This window comes from Sphaeramia orbicularis, chromosome 19 (assembly GCF_902148855.1).
Source record: "Sphaeramia orbicularis chromosome 19, fSphaOr1.1, whole genome shotgun sequence".
NCBI lineage: Eukaryota > Metazoa > Chordata > Actinopteri > Kurtiformes > Apogonidae > Sphaeramia > Sphaeramia orbicularis.
In genome coordinates, this window is record NC_043975.1 from 45,238,996 (window position 1) to 45,257,454 (window position 18,459).

General features: G+C 37.3%; 1 protein-coding gene across 1 annotated transcript in view; it reads right to left on the reverse strand.

Annotated features, from left to right (window-relative positions):
• Positions 1 to 839: 839 nt before the first annotated feature.
• Positions 840 to 18,459, reverse strand: part of LOC115410347 (inositol polyphosphate multikinase-like) — a 31,978-nt gene continuing 14,358 nt past the window's right edge. Inside the window, exons 3-6 of the mRNA XM_030121959.1 lie at positions 17,421 to 17,517; positions 13,380 to 13,552; positions 4,842 to 4,923; positions 840 to 1,736 (exon numbers count right to left, since the gene is read on the reverse strand). Of these exons, the coding sequence (XP_029977819.1) occupies positions 919 to 1,736; positions 4,842 to 4,923; positions 13,380 to 13,552; positions 17,421 to 17,517 (1,170 nt within the window). The 3' untranslated portion in view covers positions 840 to 918. The remainder of the gene's footprint in view (positions 1,737 to 4,841; positions 4,924 to 13,379; positions 13,553 to 17,420; positions 17,518 to 18,459) is intronic.

Here is an 18,459-nt window from a genome sequence, read left to right on the forward strand (position 1 = left end):
ATAAATAATGAAAACCATTTTTTCCCCTTTGTTTTAGTGTAAAAACAGTAAAATTACACAAATGTTTACATTTACAGACTAGCCTTTTACAAAAAATGTGAATAACATGAACAAAAAAGTCTGAAGCATGTGGAATTTTACCAATATTCTGCCTGTTATTAAATATTTTGTGCATTTGTAGATCCACTGAGATCTGTAAGTTGTAATGCACATGTATAAATGATAAACGAAGGCATAATATTGTTAAAATTGCCATTATTTTTCCTAAGAACTTTCAGGTTGTTCATATTTGTTCATGTTATGTTCAAGTGCAGTTCGTACATGTAAACATTTTCATTAAGGAATTTTGCTTTTTTCACTCAAAAACATAGAGAAAACACTGGAGTTGACATTATTTATCAGTTCTTATCCTATTATTTAGCTTATGTTACTGGTTCGGCCCACTTCAGATCATATTAGGCTGCATGCGGCCCCTGAACTAGAATGAGTTTGACACCCCTGATCTAGAATATTCTCATCATGTGTCATGTGAAGTTGAATGTGAAGTGTTGGAGAGCTTTTCCAGTTGATCACAGTGTGTGAGAAATGGACTGAGTGGAAGGAGGCAGAGCATCAGTGAAAGCAGGCAGGTGGAGCAGGTGCTGGGTTTGAGGTCAGGCTCGTAATGCCTTCATGGAGCGATTAGTGCATGTAGTGCTGCTGATCACACACATACACACACATACACACACACACACACACACACACACACACACAAAGTGATGGAGCAGCACATCAGGTGAGATGATCAAAGTGATAACAGGTGGTTTCTCTTCTTTGTTGTCTTCTGTGAATCGTTCTGTCTGCTGAAGAGGAAGAAGGAAGAAGAGTGAGGCTGATGAAACGGGTTACATGGTGCACAGAGGGGGCGGAGCCTTTTTACGAGGCGTCACAAAGGATCTGCTCCAGGACGGTCAGCAGGTGTTTGAGGCCGTAGATGTAGCCCTGATCGTGGCTGTCACTGGGGAAAACATGGGCAAAGTCGATCATCCTGACCTCTACCTGGGCGTCTCCTCCTCCCTCCTCCTCCTCCTCCTCCTCCTCCTCTTCCTCTTCAGCTCCGCCTCCTGCTGGGATCTCCGCCTCTTCTCTGATCTCCTGGCTCTCCTCCTCCTCCCTCTCCGCTTGAAGTTTGTTTCCGTTTGCATTGGGCGCTTTCTGCTGCTGCAGCGACTCACCTGTTCGTTTCCATGAGGAGTTGTCTTCCTTGCACAGTGACGTCATGTGATCGGAGCTCGCCGTGCTTTCCACAGTGGTACTGGCTCCGCTGTTGCCATGGAGACGACCCTTGGCACACTGGTGATGGCTGCCTTTCCTATGGTTGGTGTACATGGCGTCCAGGCTGTAGTCCCACGCCATCGCCACCTGTATGTTGTTGTTGTTATTGTACTCCGTCAGTTCCTCTTCCTGCCCTGCCTCTTCCTGTCGGCCTTTACCCTCCTCGCCCCTCCCACCCCCTGATGAGAAGGTGGAAGTCTTCCCCACGATAGGGCTGAGCGATGAGGTACCGACAGGAGATGACAGGGGACGCGCTGAGGAGGAGGGCAGACCCTCGTATACGAACAGGAGGGAGCTGGCGAAAAAGGTGAGCTGTCGCTGGGACTCGAACCATCGCAGGATGCGCTGAACCCTCCAGATACTGGCCAACACCGCATCCTTCCGAAGACTCGCCCCATTATGGAAAAACTTGGCCAGGCCTGGACACAAGACAGGGTCACAAAGTCAGTATAAAAACGTACTGTTCCCACATTTGACAGGACCATTACCTGCTGATCTGTAACTGTTATAAAGGGTATGCACATACATCACCCCCCCACCCCACCCCCAGGCCACGCCCCTCTAAGTCAGACTGAGTGTCAAAAACCAACCTGCTCAACATGACGGAGTATAGCAGTAAACACAGCCAGACTGGGAAAATGTGAAATATGAAATTAAATGAAGGACAATTGGACTGGACATGGATCCGTATGAGCTACCAAAGAACAAGTGGTCCATGAACACTGACATGTGGACACAAATGGAGTATCCTGACATCCAGGGTGGAGGGGATCAGCGCTATTTTTACCTGAAATATATACAACCATGTATATGAATATAAATGGTTTCATCATCACTGACAACCAGGGTCCAAAACTAGGGCCCAGAACCAGCTGATCCAAAGTGCATTTACAGTAGACCGTGTACTGACCCCAGTGAATATATGCATGATCTACTGGGACTGAGGAGATTTACTGAGTCTAGTTCAGATCAAGTACTTTATACAACACAGATACTACTGCTGTGGACCAGCAGGGCACCACTGGATTCTGGGAAATTAGGAGATTTATACCACCTGTTTTTAAATTACCACATTATTCTGGTAATATTATGGCTTTATTGTCGGAATATGATGTCTTTAATCTCATAAACGAATGACATTTTTGTTAAATTATGAGGTTTTTTTTAACTACGACTTTATTCTCATAACATTGTGATTCTTTTTGTATTTGACTTTATTATCGTAAAATTAGGGGTTTTATATTGGTATTTTATGACTTTATACTCATAGTGACAAGTGTTTTTATTTTCTTATGTGGTCCTAATACTCCATCGTAGCTTTATTCTCCAGTTCCCCCGTATTTGAAAAACTAGGTTAGCCTCAGTTTAAGTTAGTTTACTAATCATGTAGGAGCACAAGGTTCAGAATCACAACATGAAGACAAAAACCATGAAAGATCTGATCATGAAACCAAGAGCTTTACTAAGAAGTAACATTAGCCAAAACAATACATCATTTAAGGTCTGATTTGACCCAAAAATACAGCATAAATTAATGTTAGCTGACACCAAACAGGATCCACAGATCTAGGTTTGGTTTCCTGGATTTGTGGATCCATCTACTCTTTCGGTGTCTGTAAAACAATAGCTCCCACTACTTTTCAAACCTGTTCATGCAATCAGTCCCACAACAGCTCATCCCCATTTTTTATTAAATATTGTTCTTCAGTTTAAACAGTATTGAAGCCAACGCTGTCACTCATCTCCCTCTTTCTGCCACTCAGTAGGCGGAACTGCAGTGACTTCCGCTAGCGGTGACGTCACGTGCATACCCTCTATTTTATTTATGTATGTATGTATGTATGTATGTATTTATTTATTTATTTAAGTTGTAAATTCTGGGGCTACTGCTGGTGAAATTTGAATAATTTCATGCTTTTCTTTTCTAATGAGTGTTTACTATACGGTAGGTCAAATACATACTTTTAGTTGATTCATCTGATTGTTGTGCATGGCTGATGTGCTTCACTCCAGTGTATGTTTGTTTTACTGTGAGAGGATCTTCTACTGATTGTCCAGTTAAATGACTTCTCCACCACCTCCGACATGGATAAACAGGTCTGGTACCAGGTCCACTGAACCTTTACTGCAGAGTCTGCTGTCTTTGGTTTATGACAGACCTGATGACAGTGTGAATCACTGTGGTGGATCCTTTGCCACCACCATCTTATGTTGGTAGTTTTTATTTCATTAGTTTTTGTTAAGTTAGTTAATGATTACATGAAACAGTTTAGTTGAAGTATTTTACTTAAATATTCTAATATGGGTGCACCAAAGTTATTATCGTTAACGAAAACTAACGAAATGACAAAAACTCAAATTGTAAAAACATTTTCATTAACTGAGATAAATAAAAACTATAATTAAAAGAAAAAAACAATAACTAACTGAAACTGTATTGTGTGTTAACAAAACTAACTAAAACGTATAAAAATTCTGGATAAAATTCCCTTCGTTTTCTTCTTTGTCAGTGTCGGACTGATATAAAATTGATTTATTTCCCTCAAGCAATTTTAGTTGCTGGCACCATATGATATTTAATGGTATATCACTTGTGGTCACTTGTCGTTTAGAGTCGTCTTCTGGTCCCCACTCTACCTGGAAACATGGAGACTAAAGTTGGGAGAAGGCAGCAGAGTCCTGTCTGGGATTTATTTGAATTTGACAGTGAAGAAAATAAAAGATACACAGAATCTAAAACTAAACTAAAACTAAGCATTTAGAAAACGGAAAAGTAATAAAAACTATCACACCTGCTCTAAAAACAAATTAAAACTAACTGAATTAGAGAAAAAAAAAGTCAAAACTAAATACAACTAAACTATAATGAAAAATCCAAAACTATTAGAACCTTGGGGTGCACACATATTAGTTATGTTTGAATTATTTACTCACATTGTTCTTCAGTTGCAGACGAAAGACCAGACAAAGGGGCGTGGCTAGCATTTAAGACGGGGGAAGGAACTAATACCACAAAACTGAGGGGGGGAAACACTGTTTGTTTCTCTGTGTTAATTTAGTTGTTTAAATCCTTGGTTTAAATCACATTGGTTTCACATGGTTAGTATTTTGTGTCTAGTTCTGATTATTTGTTTTTTATGTTATTTAGACTAAGTTAATGGTTTGGTTTGGTTTAATTTCATAGTGTAATGCCTCCCCCTTGTGTTTGGTTTGGGTTAGTCTCTTTCTATTTCAGCCCACCTTGGTTCTTTGTCTGGTTGGGGCAGTTTTTGTTCTGTTGCAGTTTGGTTCAGTTGACCTCAGTTGGGCCCATCTTTGTTCATTTTGTTAATTGACATTATTAGGAGCTTGTGTTCACATTTTTCTACCTTTATTAGATGATCAATTTTCCTAATTTTACCACCTTTGTCCTGGTCCTTATGTTTGGTCCTCTACAATCATCATACACAACCCCAGAACTACCTTGTGTGTTATCAATCCCCTCCTCCTCCTCCTCCTCCTCCTCCTCCTCTAATCACACCTACCGTCTTTGACAGTGTCCTTCCCCAGTCCTCTGCCATAGTGCTGGTCATAGGAATCACACGTGTCGCTGCACACTTTATACACCTGAAACACAACATGCATTTAAATATTTAGATTCAAAACTCAGAGTAAAGAAGATCTTTGTTTGCCATACTTTAAAAACAAAATATAAACATATTATATTATAGCCACAAACAAATAGAGATTAGAAGTACATCGTCAAAAGTCGGAGGTTCTTGGTTGGGCCTGACGTCAGCTGACACTGATTCTTGGAGGGAGGAGGAGGAAGATGGAACCTGTTGGGATGGACTGGTTGTGATGTAAAATGAGTCCAGGATATTTTTATGACTTCAAGGTACCTTTGTTACCTCCGCCAGGAGGTACTGGGATCACTTTGCTTTGTGTGTTTGCGTGTTTGTTTGTTAGCAAGATAACTCAAAAAGTTATGGACGTATTTTCATGAAATTTTCAGGAAATGTTGATACCGGCACAAGGAACAAATGATTAAATTTTGGTGGTGATCAGGGGGGGCACAGATCTGTCTTGGCGGAGGTCTGCGCTCTCCAAGTGCTTTTCTTGTTCCTTTTAGGTTTGTCCATCGTCTTTTTAATCTGGTTTTTGTCTGTTGTCCTTTTTTTATCCTGTCTATAGTCTCTTTGTTTTTTGTCTATTGTCCTCTAATAAATTTGAGATATATATATATATATATATATATATATATGTATATAGTCTATGGTCTTTTTTGCTCGTTTTTTTTGTCTATTATCATCTTTTAGTTGTTTTTTTCTTCTATTAGTTGTTTGTGTCTGCTATTAGTTCTTGGCTTTTGTCTTTTTTGGTTTGGTTGTTGCCTATTGTTTTTATTTCTGGTGACTTCTTGTTCTTGTTGGTGTTGTGATGTGAAGAAAAGAAAAAAAAAAAAAAGCATTCATATGCATCAAAAAGGAAAGAAACAAAGCCAGAGAGAAGACTTTACTGTACCCAGTGGACCCAGTACACCCAGTATACACAGTGGATCCAGTACACCCAGTATACACAGTGGACCCAGTATACCCAGTGTACCCAGCATACCCAGTGTACCCAGTATACCTGCATAAGTACCCCTGCTTCTGAACTAGTCTTTCCATTAAAGACACGTTTTCCTCTTTAACGGAGGCTTTCAGTGCAGTTCTTTTTTCTGTTGTTTTTTTGTCAGAGAACACATGACTGCACCAGACCACAGCCACATCTGGAAATCAGAAAATGTATTTGTAAAAGTATCTGTGAAATGAACCAATGACATTGACTTTCCAGTCTGTGTTAATGCTACAGTATTAATGAGAACAAAGTTAAGGTTGAAGTTACTCACTGATGACATAAGAAGCACAAAAAAGACATGACGTCCATTAAACTCCCATTATGTCGTCAGTAGAACAGATAAAAACACACCTCCTGTCACCATGTGAAGTACAATACAGACTGAGGTAAGTGAACACTGTCTCCATCTAGTGGTTCCACACCACAACTACACCTCCACTAACCACCATTACATCACATCCTGTGGACGCCACATATACAGGAAGTATGAACGTCACACACAGAGCCCAGTGGACTTTAGAGGACGCCTTCTTCTTCTTTTTTTAATCCATTCACATTGTTAAATTCTTTGAAACCACTGTTTTTGTCATGACTACTGTCACACAGAACATAGAATGAACCGGCTATTGAGATACTGATACCAATAATTAAAATCACATTAGATACTGATGTTGGTGTCTGTTTCTTTATTTGTCTGATTATTATTATTATTATTATTATTATTATTATTATTATTATTAATAATAATAATAATAATAATAATAATAATAATAATAATAATAATAATAATAATATTCTGTCCATTTTGTCATCTAACTACTTCTGCATATTTTCCACCTGGTCCAAGGTTATTACTAATGTGTATAAATACAAACACAAACAGGAATGTGTATGAAAACAAAATGATTCCCACTGTCTGTGCACCAGTGTATTTCAGTTCCTCAGCTGTAATATTATAGTACGTCCTGTGATGGAGAATTTTTTTTATTTTATTTTACCTTTCCTTTTTTTTAAATTATTGAACAAGAACAATTGAACAGTATATATACATAATAATATTGCATCAAAGTAGGATGAAAAAATAGTCACACTTAAGATAATATTTTAATTTCCAATATATAAATATAAATGTAAGTAAAATAAAAAATAATAAATCAAAATAAAATTAAAAAAAAAAAAAATTAAAAAGCTCGAGGTGTAAAAATAGAAATCATATAAATTAAGTAAGATTATATACTTGACACAGCCTCTATTTTACTCGCTTTAGAGTTTATAATGTTCTTCAAATTATTAAATAATTGAAAAAAGTGCTTTAAAAACAATAATATTAGGACGCTGGTGTACCTGTGATGGAGTCCTATTTGATAAAACCTATGGACACTAGGGCTGTGCATCAGCAAGAATCTGGCAATACGATACAAATCACAATACTAGGATCACGATACGATATATCACGATACTGTTAAAAAGGCAATATTTTATTGGTTTTCTTTCTTTTTTAAAAAGATTATACCCTGGAAGGATGGAACTACACCAGAAATATGCACAAATACTAAACATATTTTTATTTGATCCCAACAGGATCTAATGCTATATGACAAAATGTTCCTGTGTTCAAACTGAAATTATGTTTTACAGACATTACAGTTTAAGATCCCGTTCAAATGTTCATATTCTATTAGTTCAGAACATTATTTTTGTGCAATCCCAACAAAGGAGCTAACATTATTTAATAAAACAGTGTTAAATAATAATAAATAAAATATAAACAAAAAAGAAAAAACAAATAAAAAATGAACCTCCACAATATCTGCATTTGAATAAATACCTACAAATATTGATACAGTACTTTTTAATATTGATACAGTATCGTGAAATGAAATATCGCGATATATTGCAGAACCGATATTTTCTTACATCCCCATTGGACACACACATCCATGTGACTTTAGGGACATCTACACTATATTTGTCTATGGTTTGAATGTGATGTTTAACTTCCTCTGCTCCAATCTATCATCACTGTTCCACAGGAAAGTCATTAGCACCAATTAGCCTCCTTTAATCCAAACAAACATACAGCACAGATAAGGAGGAGAGGACGTCAACTACTGGACCATGGGTCACATGTGCACAAAGGACAAGGCTCACGCACAGATCTGCAAGTTCATATAAATATAATTGTACTGTATTGCTCGTGACATATAACCTGAATTTAGACAGTGTGCTTCTCCAAAGTAAAACATGTTAGGCAGCACTGATCAATATTTTCACTAAATATTAGGTAATACATTATGTATTTACTCATACCAATCTAAATGATTGGACAGGAGCAGGATGAAGAAAACTTCTACCACCTGCCCCTTTCTTCAAACATCTGTTTACATCAGATAGGTTGCCGTTACAGCTATTACAGTAAACAGTTTACATGATAGTTAATGCAAACAAAACAAATCCAAAATCCGTAAGTTAAATGATTTCATTACATGCTTTTATAAAGCATCTCTGTTCTTTCCTTATACAACCTCTTAAACTGAAAAATATTTGCACAGCTCTTCTCTTCCATTGCCAAAGAATTCCCCATCCTGACACCCACAACACAAATACACATTTGTTTCACATTAGTCCGAACCCTTTGCTGTTTAAAATTAAACCTCCTTCTATGCTCCTTCTAAAATTAAACCTCCTTCTATCGAATCTGGCGATATGATACAAATCACAACACTGGGATGACAATACGATATATCACGATATATCACGACATATCACGACACTGTTAAAAACACAATTTTTTGTTTCTTTTTTTTTATGATTATTTCCTTGATGAATTGAATTACATCAGAAATACGCACAAATGCTAAAGAAATTTTTATTTGATCAGAACAGGATCTAATGTTATATCACAAAATGTTCCTGTGTTCAGACCAAGATTATTATCGTCAATGAAAACTAACGAAATGACGAAAACTGCAATTGAAAAAACATTTTCGTTAACTGAAATAAATCAAAATTATAATTAACAGAAAAAAATGATAACTAACTGAAACTGTATAGTATGTTTACAAAACTAACTAAAACGTATAAAAATTATGATACGACACTTCACGGTCCTTCACTTCTAGTCACTTGTGGTTTCCAGTCATCTTCTGGTCCCCACTCTACCTGGAAACATGGAGACTAAAGTTGGGAGAAAGCAGCAGAGTCCTGTCTGGGATTTATTTGAATATGACGGCGAAGAAGAGAAAAGATACAACAAAACTAAAATTAATACTAAAACTAAACTAAAACTAAGCATTTAGAAAATAAATGAAAACTAATAAAAACGAGTAAACCTGCTCTAAAAACGAATTAAAACTAACTGAATTAGGGGGAAAAAAAAGTCAAAACTAAATAAAACTAAACTATAATGAAAAATCCAAAACTATTAGAACCTTGGTTAAAACCTAAATTATGTTTTACAGACATTACAGTTGAAGATCCTGTTCAAATGTTCATATTCTAAAAGCTCATAACTAATATCAGAACATTATTTTTGTGCAACCCCAACAAAGGAACTAACATTATTTAATAAAAGTAAATAAGTAGTAAGTACCCGGAGAGAACCCACCTTCCTCCCACCATCCAAAGACATGCACTGATAGGTTAATTGGTTAAGCTAAATTGCCCACAGGTGTGATTGTTTGTCTCTATATGTTCAGCCCTGCGATGAACTGGCGACTTGTCCAGGGTGTACCCTGCCTTCACCCTTAAGTAGCTGGGATAGGCTCCAAGCGACTCCCGTGACCCTAGTGAGGATAAAGCGGGTTTAGATAATGAATGAATGAATGAATGAATGAAGTAGTAAGTAAATAAATAAATAATAATAAAAAATATATAAACAAAATAGAAAACCAAAAAAGAACCTCCACAATATCTGCATTTGAACAAATACTTAAAAATATCGATACAGTACTTTCTAAAATCGATACAGTATTGTGAAATGAAATATTGCGATATATTGCAGAACTGATATTTTCTTACACCCCTAATTAGAAGAGTTTGGGTTTTTTTTGGTAAAACATCCAAATGAGTAGTGGTAAAGTGGAGGTGATCCCACTTGTCTGTATTGGCTTTATATGAGGAAGTGTGTGAGCTCAGGTTGACTCCGGGTGTGGACGCTCATCAGTAACTGTCCTTTACACATGAACACCTGCAGACCTTTCAGTCCACACAACAGAAGCTCCACCCACTGACTCCAACACACATGTGTGGAACCAGCACTGCAAAAATCTAAAACTAACCAAGTGTATTTTTCTCATTTCTAGTCCAAATATCTCATCATACTTAAAATCAGACAGAATTACCTGAAGAGGAACTTTTCAGTGAGATATAAGAACTGATTTATAGATAACAGATCTGGAAAATCTGATTTCAAGAAATCTGAACAAGATAACTTTCACTTGTTGCATTGATGAATTTTTTTGCTTAATTCAAGATTTTTTTTTTTTGCTTAATTAAAGATTTGTTTTGTTTAATTCAAGATTTATTTTTTTTTTGCTTAATTCAAGATTTTTTTTTGCTTAATTCGAGATTTTTTTTTTGCTTAATTCAAGATTTTTTTTTGCTTAATTAAAGATTTTTTTTTGTTTAATTCAAGATTTTTTTTTTTTGCTTCATTCAAGATTTTTGGCTTTGTTCAAGCAAAAAATTCTGCCAATGGAACAAGTGAAAATTATCTTGGTAAGATTTCTTGAAATCAGATTTTCCAGATCTATCATCGATTGTGTTTTTAGACAATAGATCTGGAAAATCTGTTTTCAAGAACTAATTTTCACTTGTTCCACTGGCAGATTTTTTTTTTTTTACAAAATTCAAGAATTTTTTGCTTAAATAAAGCAAAAAAAAAAATCTACCAATGGAACAAGTGAAAATTACTTCTTGAAATCAGATTTTCCAGATCTATTGACTAAAAATATGCTCTTATTTCTCACTGAAACTACTATAACCTTGGCCCACACTGGAACACGTGTGTGTGTGTGTATGAGTATTTTCCACAGGAAAAGCCAAAACAGGACAGTTAATGATGATGACAGCAGGTTGGATTGGAAACAGATCAACTGATAAACACAATCAGACAGATAAGACGCTCTGACTACTTCCTGTCTCCTTCTGTCTCATTATGTAGATAATGACACCCTGACATGGTGTGTGTTTTCAGCTACACACACACACACACACACATTTCTGTGTGGACAATTCACACCATTTTAAATGTATTTTCAAACTTGGTGTTACGTTTAAGTGGGTAAGGACAGTGTCATGTGTTCAGTTCTAATGTTGATATAAAGGTACGGAAAGAAGTGTCCACACACAGTGAATAGACACCATTGTATGTGTTGAAGAGTGTGTTGATCATTCTGTAAACAGTCACATTTCACACCAGTTAAAGATTGACCAGTGTAATGATGTTCAGCAGTATAGTGTGTGTGTGTGTGTGTGTGTGTGTGTGTGTGTGTGTGTGTGTGTGTGTGTGTGTGTGAGAAAGGTGTTCACACTGTTACTATGTACCCAGGGGGAGGGTGAGAACACAGGAGACATTCATGTTGAAATAACACCACTCCAAACAGTACTTGGTTATAGTACAGTAGAGTACTATTATTATTAGTAGTAGTAGTAGTTGTATTAATATTATTATAGTATGATACAGTATAATTCATGTACTGGACACACATTTGGTATCAGCCTCCAGCACAGTTCAGAATCTGTCAAAAGCAGAGGGAAAGATCAACATATAAATGATTGACCTGTGCTCTGTCATCAATGTTTCAACTGAGGAATTTATTGAGGAACTAGAAAAGCACTCAATGCCAAGGCATTGAGTGCAAGCGAAGGTTCGCATAGCCGCCTGGCAGCGGTAGCACAACCGCTGAAACGGCTGACGGGAAGCGGAGCTCCAGCCATTTCCGCATTGTGTTTGTTGCAGCTGCCGCTGCCGCTGCCAGGCGGAGCTCCGCTTGCTCCGCTTTCAAAGATGCCCAAGTTACCTACCGGCTCTGATTGTAAACACATGGTTTGTTTCTGGTGGATGGCAGTAAGAAACTGTTGACCATAACGCAAGAGATTCAGGTGAATAATCACAGAAAGACAAATGGATTTGTGATACTGAGGAAAAGACTGGGGTTTTAAAGATTCGATGAAAAATTGGTGACGAAAGTTTCCCACACCTTTAATGATACTCAGAAGTCAGTCCACATGTACGGCTGTAATGTTAAAGTTGGAGAAGTCTTCACTACAGAGACAGAACTTATGTGGAAAAGTCCACCTTAAAACCAACAATCGACTGGGAACACAATAGAAAACAGCAGATGGTAGGGGTTCAGGAGGTCCATGTGCAGTCGAATTAAATGCAGACGTTTGAGTAAATGTGTCTGACTTTAGGGTCAAACCTGGACTATATCTATAAAACAGAAATGAAACAGAACCATCCATCACACTTAAAAGTTAGATGTGATTGAGTTTAAGGAATGAGAAGTTGAAAATACATGTTCTACCATTTTTACATAGAAATTAAGGATATTTAATGATGGTTAACTTCATTTAAAATGTATTCCAGATGGATTAAGGGATTCAACAACCAGTAAAATGTTAAACCCAAACTGTCCACTTACAGTACTGTGTCATTTTACTGAACTAGAGCTGAGTTTCTGAATGTACATGAACTAGACTACAGCTTCTGTTACTGCTCCCCCATACATCCTCAACCTGATTTGAATAAATTACCCTGAACTTTGGGATGCGATAGAAACGCAGTTACCAGGAATTCTTTTACCCAAATAGGTTCCTGGTAAATAATTCGCGTTTCCATTACATGGAACTAGCTCGACTCAACTCGACTCTGGTACCAGGTACAATTCCTGGAGACCGTTTCCATTACAGGATACTACCGACTTTACAGTACCTGGACGTCATAGCGGTGCGGCGCATTACTTCCGTGTCGTCTGCTCAGGGTTACTACTAAACTCGCTCGTTGGGTGTTGTCTTGTCACGCTCACGCTGAATTTTTACATCGGCCACCAAAGACTGAACCTCCTGGACCGTTCATGGTGTAGTTTTGTGGGCTGTCATCATGTGGATTAACCTAGCACTATATTTACTGTAAACTTCCGCATCTGTTTTTTGTAAAATGGTGGGTCACAGAGACAACTGTCTGACCAATCAGTGGTCTGCAGTGTTTACACGTCATGTTTTAGTATCTGTTCCCCAGTTCTGGAACCTTGGCGGAGGAGATACCAAAAAACTAGTACCGGGTACCAGATTCCAGGTCCTTTTTTGTTATGGAAATGCAAAAAGGTTGAGTCAAGTCGAGTGGAGTCAAGTCAACTCGGGTCGAGCCACGCTGGTACCACATAGTGGAAACGCAGCGTAAATTCCTGGTAAATAAGGTCCTGGGATTTTGGTGGAAAAGGGCCTCATGTCCTACTCACCCTCATGCCCAGGACCAGGAAGCCGATCTCCTCCATCAGTGGATACTTTCTGATCTGCTGTTCCCGTTTCTCTTGGGAGGCGTAGGGATCATAGCTCCGCTGGCCCAGTTTCACATCCATGATGCAAGGCTTCTTGAACCGACGAGTCACATCTTCCAGTTTCAGGTACAGGTCTGTGGTACAGGGAGGGCGGGGTTAAAGCTGGAACAGAGGCTGGGTTTATGGTCCTACAGATATATGTTCATGGAATAGAAACCAGCTGAGACTAAACTCAAACTAAACCTGTTTAAAACTGGACTTTTTATTGACATCCAAACTATTGTAAACAATAATCAGTGATAAGTGAGTATAGAGAAGGAAATCTGACACCTTTAACCCTTAAAGACCCAAACGTCCACCTTTAACCCTTCAAGACCCAAACATCCACCTTTAACCCTTAAAGACCCAAACGTCCACCTTTAACCCTTAAAGACCCCAATGTCCACCTTTCACCCATAAAGACCCAAACGTCCACCTTTAACCTAAACCATCGGCTGATCTAAACTGTTTAATTCCTGTTGATCCACTAATCCTATCAATCCATGTCAATAATTGGTGTCAAATACAGTTCTTCATCTTTTCAATGATAAATGCATATAGAGAAAGAAATCTGAGACTATAACAACAATTTAAAGACAAAATAGATTTTTCAAGGTCAAATTCAAGCACTTTTCAGTGTCATTTTCAAATGTTTCCAGCACAGCGCCTTATCACTGGGGTCAAAAACATATCTACAGGAATACATAAACTCAGGATTATTTATTTCACCTTTCATCACAATGATGTATGTTATATTATGTATAAACATCTAAAATTATGTTTCTCATACGAACAGTAATTGATACAAATACATTATTACAAATATTTAATTATTTAACCTAGAGCTGTGCAATTAATCAAAATTCAATTACGATTTCGATTATTAGACGCAACGATTACAAAAACTATGTAATCGAGAAAAAAACATTATTAATTTTGAGTTGTTTTAATTCACGCGCACGCAAGCTACCATGAGCTGCTCTGCCCCGCCCCCCTCTAAGCTACTGCTGCCAGCTAGCCGGCAGGTCCACCCCAAGAGGAAAGTTGTACCTAGCGGTCTGGAAAAACGGCAGGAGAATCACAGCAGAAGTGCTTGGTAAACAAAAAAGGCAAGTCAAATTCAATTGTATGGAATCACTTTGGGTTTGATGAAGAAGACGAAGAGCAAAAACACATCACGTGCAAAAAGTGTTTCGTAGTTGTGTCCGCACCGACTGCTAACACAACAAACCTTTTTAACCATCTAAAGTTTAACCACCGCCACCTTCATCATAATCTTATGAAAAACTAAAACACATAAAAACAACTTCGTCCGCAATGCAATCTTCAGTTTCTCTTTACTCCCGTATTAACCTAACCTAACCAGTATAACCCTAACGTGCATATTCTAGATGGCTGATGCATACAGAAGGCCTGAACTGAAACCTCACGGCAGGCCACTGAATTTACAATGTTTCATACTACATTGAACATACTTGAATTTATAATTTGCAGTTTATGTGAGCTTTTTTTTTTTTTTAAATTGCTACAGTTCTATGGCAAGTCTATAGCAGTTTAATTACAGTGCACTATTTATTTACAAAAGGAAACATACTTGAATTTACAGTACACTTATTTGCATTCAAAGATTTTTTTGTTTCGTACAAAAGTCAACATACTTTGTTTTAGTGGTTAAAAGCTTTATTTATGTTTAAATAGTATATTTTACATTGTTTTGCAAGAAAAAAATAAACAACTTTAAGTTTAAAAAATAATCGTTTTTAATAATCGTGATTTCAATTATTGCTAAAATAATCGTGATTATTTTTTTTTTCTATAATCGAGCAGCCCTAATTTAACCCATTGTTGTATTGTGGCTGCCTCCGCCACTACCGCTGTCACAATAATACTAGCAAATTAGTCCCAATACACCACACTCTTATGTAAAGGTAGTGGTATTTACTTTCATTAAACTACACGTATTTAAACCAGCCCACACAGTCTGACAGCAGCACAGAGCATTCAGTCATGGAGTCAAACTAAAATATCCCTTCCACCCAGTTCACTTAGATACTCTCCTCTATAGGCAGAACATGAGTCATAGAACTACAGAACACATGACACTTCCTTTTAACCAATATTTACCACCTGCAAGGGAGCACACGTCACATGACTCAGTGACACTGTAAACTATGTGAGTCACATGACTCAGCACAAACTGCCTCCATTACAATCAGCGTGACTCGCTACAATACTTTTTCTAACTTTTATTAATGGACAATATTTAAGTAACATTTACACAACATTTGACATTTTCTGCAGTTTAGATTGTCTATTAAAACTTACTTGGTATTTCTAGGTTCATGTGTAATGACCATAAACTTTGAATATTATGTGAAAATACAGAATACAACTTACTATTCCCACACAGTTTATTTATTACACGGATGACATATTAATTTTACTTGAATAATTCCAGTTCTCACTGATACTTACAATTAGAAAATAAAAACTGTGACAGTTAACCTAATAAATATTACTACACCAAAAAATCTTTTTTTTTTTCGGTACATGAACACACACAGGGCTAGATAAGGAGCTAAAAACTATTCAGTCCAATTCAACAATAGTCGCTTTTCCATTGGACATCTGCACAAAACTTTACCAACATTTACTAAATGTCCAAAAAACAGAAGTGCGTAATGTTGGTTTTTCCATTAAATCACAAATGCGATGATTTGTTTATTTATTATCGCAAGATGACACTAGAAGTCATTCCATAAACATGGCGACGAACGTAAATATGGTGTTGTTTTACAGATATGTTCATTATTATTATATATTACCCCTCCATCTCGTACTAAATTAAAAATTGATGGGGTTTCCTGGTGTGTCCACACCAAGGTTATAATAGTTTTGGATTTTTCATTATAGTTTAGTTTAATTTAGTTTTGACTTTTTTTTCTCTAATTCAGTTAGTTTTAATTCATTTTTAGAGCAGGTTTGCTAGTTTTAATTAGTTTTCATTTTTTTTCTAAATTCTTAGTTTTAGTTTAGTTCTAGTATTAGTTTTAGTTGTTTTGTTTTTTTTTATATAACTTATCTTCTTCTCCGTCATATTCAAATAAATCCCAGACAGGACTTTGCTGCTTTCTCCCAACTTTAGTCTCCATGTTTCCAGGTAGAGTGGGGACCAGAAGACGACTCTAAACGACAAGTGGCGACAAGTGACGGACTGTACGGTGCCACCAGCTAAAATTGCTCCAGTGAAATAAATCGATTATATATCAATCCAACATTGACAAAGATGAAAACCAAGGGAATTGTATCCATAATTTGTATATATTTTAGTTAGTTTTGTAAGCACACAATACAGTTTCAGTTAGTTATCATTTTTTTCTTTTATTTATAGTTTTTATTTATTTCAGTTAACGAAAATGTTTTTTTCAATTCTAGTTTTCGTCATTTCGTTAGTTTTTGTTAATGATAATAACCTTGGTCCACACATACCGTGACATGTTTCCTCTTCTTGTTCTTCACCTGTTGTAACATCAGTCAACATCCGTTTTTTAATTCACCTGACTCTAGTTGCGAAAAAAGGTCTTTCTGTTGCAGTTTTGCGTGATATACCATTTGCGCTACGCCCGAAAAAACCACCTCTTGCCAGCGCAAAAACTTTTAATCGAAAAATGAGACTTTTGGCGAAATTGACGTTTTTCCCATTAGGTACATTTTTATGCGCAATTCATATTTGTGCAATTTGAGGATCAATGGAAATGCGACTAGTGTTTGTCTGTCATCGAAGTAAACCCCCCCCCCCCCCGGTCAGACTGCTCACTGTCAGACATATAATTAATGAGAAGGACTTTCCATAGAGCTGCTGGCATTGGAGTTTGAGTGACAGCACTTTTATGATTCAGACATTTTCATATTCCAGTCACACCAATGGAAGTCTGTGTGTGTGTGTGTGTGTGTGTGTGTTACCGTTGGGGCTGTCGGGGGAGGACCAGGTGCCATAGTACTTAGGAAGATGATTCTGGAGCTCCAGCAGACACGGGTCACAGCAGTCCTCCGCATACACCTGACACACAAAAACATATTATATACACTGGACATCCGACATATAAGAGACTGTATATAAAGATGGACATACGGACATCTGCCCCTAGTGGCCGGCTGCAGTATCGCTCATAAATCAAAATACACGTCCTAAAACTCTTTCCTTTTCTCTGTAGATTTCCTCAGATTACTTTACATTCAAGTTGTCATTTTTCTCATCACTTTATTTTTCATCTTTAATTCAGTTCAAATTACTGATGGGTTGCAGGTACGAGTCCAAGAATTTAAATTTCATCCACTCTTATAGCTGAAGACACAGGATGTATTTCTATTAGGGATGACATGAGAAATGTGTGATAGTAGAAATTACCAGTCAAAAGTACGGGGTTCAGATGTCCACCTTTAACCCTTAAAGACCCAAACGTCCACCTTTAAACCTTAAACCCCAAACGTCCACCTTTAACGTCCACCTTTAAACCTTAAAGACCCAAATGTCCAACTTTAACTCTTAAAGACCCAAACGTCCACCTTTAAGCCTTAAAGACCCAAACGTCCACCATTAACCCTTACAAACCCAAACGTCCGCCTTTAACCCTTAAAGACCTTTGTCTCGGTCTCAACCTGCCTTGGTCTTGTCTTGGTCTCGAACCTTAAGTCTTGGTTTCGACCCTTAAGTCTTGGTCTTGTCTTGGTCTCGAACTTTAAATCTCGGTCTTGTCTCGGTCTCAAACCGTAAGTCTTGGTCTTGTCTCAGTCTCAAACCTTAAGTCTTGGTCTTGTCTTGGTCTCGAACTTTAAATCTCGGTCTTGTCTCGGTCTCAAACCGTAAGTCTTGGTCTTGTCTCAGTCTCAAACCTTAAGTCTTGGTCTTGTCTTGGTTTTGAACCTCAAGTCTTGGTCTTGTTTCAGTCTTGAAACCCTCTGGTCTCGTAAATGTCTTGGTCTCGAACCTTAAGTCTTGGTC